This window comes from Chelonoidis abingdonii, chromosome 22 (assembly GCF_003597395.2).
Source record: "Chelonoidis abingdonii isolate Lonesome George chromosome 22, CheloAbing_2.0, whole genome shotgun sequence".
Taxonomy (NCBI): Eukaryota; Metazoa; Chordata; order Testudines; family Testudinidae; genus Chelonoidis; species Chelonoidis abingdonii.
In genome coordinates this window covers 243,845-249,303 of record NC_133790.1, presented here as the reverse complement: position 1 = coordinate 249,303, position 5,459 = coordinate 243,845, and the positions used below count along the sequence as shown (strand labels likewise).

The 5,459-nt window shown below is 48.6% G+C and overlaps 1 protein-coding gene across 1 annotated transcript; it reads right to left on the bottom strand.

Moving 5' to 3' along the window:
- Positions 1–228: 228 nt before the first annotated feature.
- On the bottom strand, positions 229–5,102 carry XBP1 (X-box binding protein 1). Its single transcript, XM_032765585.2, has 5 exons — positions 4,809–5,102; positions 4,616–4,712; positions 4,344–4,472; positions 3,450–3,613; positions 229–1,376 (listed from the first exon to the last, which is right to left on the bottom strand). Exons 1-5 carry the CDS (start codon positions 5,012–5,014, stop codon positions 1,187–1,189), a joined length of 786 nt encoding a protein of 261 aa, XP_032621476.1. The 5' UTR covers positions 5,015–5,102; the 3' UTR covers positions 229–1,186.
- Between the last annotated feature and the right edge of the window lie 357 nt (positions 5,103–5,459).

Here is a 5,459-nt window from a genome sequence, read left to right as displayed (position 1 = left end):
CCTGCAAGTGTAAGGCTTTGATAGCTGATTAGACCAAAGTTTTGTTCTGCTGCTGTACTGAGCTGTTACGAAGACAAGCACCAAAACAAGCCATTTCATATGTCTGTCCAATAAGGGAACCATTACAACACCCATCCTTTTACCATGTAAGCAGTATGAGACTGACAAAGAAGCAGAGACCTCCCCCCACACCCCAGCTGTTATCTTTAAAATGGAAGTATAGAGTACTTGCATTGCACTTTTTTAATTGCACAGGTAGTTTTAAATATTAAATGGAGAAAGCAATTCTCTGAAACTAAGTAGCAACAGAAAACTTTCATAAGCATTTACATAGTAAGTTATGTAAAATTTACAAGAGATTTTTAATCTTATATTGAGCCAGTTGTCTGTACATAGAGGGAAGCATAGCCTCACTGCCTAAGCAGGCTATTGCTGTGACAAGGACTTTAACTCCTCCCCCAAAGTAAATTTCTCCTAGGCATGGAGCGTTTGCCCAAATTGGGCAAGTACAGTTTAGGTAGAAGAGCACATGTTTCTTTCTGAGGGTAACATTACTTTTAGTTTCTGAGAAGGGCGATTAGCCATTTCCTTTTCAAGAGAAAGTACTGGTACAAAGGGCACCATTCTATTCCGAGTCTGAGATGGGCACAAATTAGCAATACTTGGTTTGGTGAAAACACTTTAAAAAGCAATGTTCTTTAAGAAATAGCCATCTACTTTACTTCTGGCTTAAGAAAAAGGGGAGATGATTCCTGCTATCCTGCATAGATTGTACAGTGTTGCTCTACAGAAGAGATGCAACACTAATGAATAAATCAGACACTGATCAACTGGGGAAAAAGTTCACTGGCAAAAGTATCTGCCCAAGAATGGTCTGTGCTCAGTGGAGAGGGCAGATCACTGAAGGGAGAAGGGGATCCTTCATATCCAGAATCACTACATGCATCCAGTGGACAGCAAGAGCTCTCAAGGCTGTGTTCAGATGAAAGCAGGTTTGAGATACCCAGCTCAGGCAAAAAGTTGTCTATAGGTTCCTCTTTCACTGAGACTGGAGACTCAGGGAGGTTCTTGTCTTCTGAGGGAGAGAGAGATGCTTCCTCTATTTTCATTAGCATATCAGCTTGGCTGCCCATTTTAGCAGGGATCTCAAAGATTAGGGGCTTGGTGTACACATGGTCAAACCGGATCAGTTCATTAATGGCCTCCAACTTGGCTGATGAGGACCCCACAGAGGGAGTGGGGGAGGCTGGTAAGGAATCTGATTCTTTTCCACAGATTTCTTCCTCAAGCTCTTCCAAGCACGATGACTCTGAATTACCATACTGGAGGAACATGTCTGGGTCCAGGCTGTCCAGAATGCCCAATAGCAGATCAGACTGCAGAATAAAAAACCCACCATTTTAAAAGGAACATACAAATTACTGTACACAAACCAACCCCCCTCTTGAAACCAACCCCTCCCCACCCACAGTAGGTTAAGCTCAGTATGACCCGAAGACCTGATAGGTACTGAAAGGCAGCACAAGTGGGAATGGCACATGTACTTTAATATGCTCATTTATTTAACCTAGAACTTTCTAGTCCATTAATCCTTCCCCGAGCTTGACTGACACCATTAGACTCTTCTCTACATTCCTGATTGCTTTACAGTACCCCTAATGGGGCCCACTCAGGATCAAGTACCCTGCACAGTTGTGTATGCTGTTCAAACAAAAGCTTCCCTTGCCTACAATCTCTGCAGAGCCAGCAAACAATGGCAAAATCTGGAACTAAAGAGTCAGCATCAGGTACTAGCCTGAGCAGTAGTTTCCATGACCACAAGGTTATCAGCATCAGCTGGTTTGTTCCTTGGCTTTTAGCTTTCACATGTCCTTGTATCTCTGACTCTTCGGGATCAAGACAGCAGTTGAACAGTAACCAGCAGACTTCACAATATCAGGCTACTTGAAACCTGCCCAAAACTATAGTAGAAATACAGCATGTGCTTTGAAAGACTTGTTTTCAGGGTTTTTACATGCACACAAACTGAAAATGAGCTAACAGGTGATGCAGCTGTAAACAAGGATACTATTCTGGAATGTATTCACAGGAGTGTTATATGTAAGACATGAAGCAAATGTCCTGCTCTTAAAGCACAGGTGAGACCTTGGCTGGAATACTGAGTCCGGTTCTGGGTGCCACACCTTAGGCGAGATGTGGACAAACTGGAGAATGTCCAGAGGAGAGCAAAAGTAGTGATAAAACCTCACCTATGAGGAAAGGTTAAGACACTGGGCATGTTTAGTCTTTAGAAAAGACTAAAAGGGGAGATAAGTTTCAATTATATTAAGGGCTGTCTCTATGTCTATGGCTATTGAAGGGAGACCAAGTAGTAATGACTTAAGCTGCAGTCCAGGAGATTAATGTAGACACAGTCTACAGACCTTACACCAGCACTGCTGCAAGGTCTCCTGGATAGCTGCTCTATGCCAGTGGAAAAGAGCTTTCCCACTGGCACAATGAAACCACTCCCAAGGAGCTACAATAGCTATATCAGTTGGAGAGGGTCTCTTGCCAACACAGTGCTGTCCACACCAGCACTTTTGCCAGTGTAATCTATGTCAGTCAAGGGTGTGCTTTTTCCACACCCCTGACTGCCAAAATAGCTAACCTAAGGCTTTATCTACACTAGCAAACTAACTATAATTAAGCACTGGACTAGGCTTCCAAGAAAGGTCACAAAAACCTCCAACAAGGATTCTAAGAGCAGATTAAACAAGCCTGTCAGGGATGCTCTAGGTATCCTTAAGTCCTGCCTCAGTACAGGGGACTAGATGATCTCTAAAAGTCCCTTCTAGCCCTATATTTCTAGGAGTCCATGCTTCATGTTGCAAAAGCTGAATGGTTATGGGAACAATACCTAATGTACACTATTTAACTGCCTTCAAAATTAACTTAACTTCCACTTAATTTACAGTCCTGTTAATAAACCACTTCATGTTGAATGGTCTCTTAAAATACCTAATATGCAATCTTGGTCCCATAATATTAGAGACACAAGGTGCGAGAGGCAATATCTTTTAATGGACCAACTTCTGTTGGTGGGAGACAAGCTTTCAAGTTCTGAAGAAGAGATCTGTGTAAACTTGAAAGCTTGTCTCTTACCCACAGAAGTTGGTCCACTAAAAGATATTACCTCTCCTACCTGTCTTTGACTTACTGGATACAGCGTTTAAGTCAGTGGTTCTTGCCCAAGATTCACAAGCACAAATCTATCTGAGAGCATCTGGGCCTTTGAAATGTGCCAGCCTATGAAGAGCTGCCTCAACACATTCACATCTGAACTATGTTTTTGGTGTGTTACACCTCAAATTCTACTGCCCCTGGTACCATAGCTGATGAATTGGAGACACGGGGCTGTAATTCTTTCAAAAACTCATGATTTGTAAAACAGGGAATGACTTGCTCACCTCAGAGTCTGAAGAGTCAATGCCACCAGAATCCATGTGGAGATTGCCAGGAGGGGTGACTGCTGGGCCTGCACCTGCTGCAGAGGAACACGTAGTCTGAGTGCTGCGGACTCAGCTGACCCGGTCACCATCCTGATTTCATCCACCTGTGATTCCATCACCACCTGTATCAGCAGAAAAAACTAATCAGATTACTGACTCCCAAGCCACCTGCTGGAGTTCTTGCCACTACTGCACGGATATGATACTGAATGCCACACAACCATCATTTGGCAGTCGGTTGTATGAATCTCAACCTCACTTGGCTAGTACCAAAAACGAGAAACAGCGCTGCAGAGACTGGGAAGTGAGATGACTGTTGTAGACACATGTTCAAAATACACCACTGTGGTTGAGCTTTAACTTCTGTCTGAGACATCTGTTAACAGTACACTGAATTCAAGACCACCTTCTGAAGAAGCCTGACCTTACCAGTCCATTATTTTCCCTTTGTGCCACATATTGGATATTCATCACTAGGTCTTGTGGCCACATTTAATGCTACTTTGCATTTAAAAATAAAAAACAGGTTACACAGAGACCAACATAGGATGTAGATTTGAGAGGGTCATGAATTAACTCTTTGAATGCTGCTGGGTTTTCTTCCAAGCTGCCAGCCAGCAGCCACTTAAAGCTTAGTGGAGATGAGAGAGACTAGACCTCCCCTCCCCGAGTAGCAGTCAATATTGACGATTTTGGAAAAATATTAAGCTTCAGGATGTACATCTTGACGAGACCTAGTATAAAAGCAGATCATCCCTCCTTACCTACTGGAGATTTCTTACACCTTCCACTAAAATATCTGGTGCTGGCCCATCAGTCCCAATCCCCCCCAGGAAACAGCTAGGCACTCACCTTAGGCTCCCTCTCCTCCTCCGTCTCCAGCGCATCTAGCCCCAGCCGACAGCGCAGCTCCTGGTTCTGCACTGCCAGGCCGCGTGTCTTCTCCCGCAGGAGTTGGTTTTCTAGCAGGAGATTCTGGTTCTGAAAGAAGCCCACAGCCGAGCTCAGCGGAGCTGGCCACAGGAACCAGCTCCGCTGCCCCCCCTCGCCATGCGCTTTCTGTCCGTGCGGCGCAGGGCTCTCTCCCTCCGCGAGGGCTCGGCCCGGGCAGCCCCCAGCCTCACCTCCTGCTCCAGCTCCAACACCTGCTGCTCCAACTCGCTCATTCGCGCCTTCTTCCTGTCCCGGGCGCTCTGCGCCGCCACGCGGTTCTTCAGCTTCCTGCGGGGAGAAAGCGCAGGTCTGAGCCGCGGGCCCCGCGGGAGACGCCCCGGCCCCGGCCCTCGGCCCCCACCCCCCAGGAGACACCCCGCTCACCTGCGCAGAGCCTTCTCCTCCGGGCTCAGGTGGGTGAGCCGCTGCCGCTTGCGAGCGGGCTGCTGGGGCTCCGGGCTGGGGGAGCCCGGGCCCCCCGCCGGCAGCACCATGGAGAGGGGCCGGCCGGCCGCGGTGCCCAGGGGCTTGGCTACTTGGCCGGGGACGAGGAGCAGCCGCGGGGCCGCGGAACCGTGTAGCGCCACCATGGCAGACGCGGGGGTGTTGCGCTGCTGAAAGCCCTGGCGCTGCCAACGTTCTACCGGCTGAACACTGGGCTCAGCTGCGTTCTACCCCCGACTCGCGTTCTGCCACCGTGGCTTGGCCCTATTGGCCAGTGCCGTCTGACGTCAAGCCCTGAGTAACGCGCGATTGGCCCGTGACAAGGGGCAAAGTGCAAATAAATTGCGTCAGACTGAGGAGGAGGAGGACGAGGGGGTTGTGTCCACGCGGGCAATGAGACTCTGGGCGGTTTCCTGGAGTGGGAGGTTGCCTACACGAACCGCTGGGCGGCGTGTTATTGCATCAGCTTGGAGGAGTGGGCGTGGCAAGAACCACCCACCCCAGAGCGCGGGCTCCGCAGCTGGCGGGGCTGCCCGAGCCTGGAACGGGAACAGGCGCGCGCCCGCCCGGCGCTCTCGCGAGGGGCAGCCC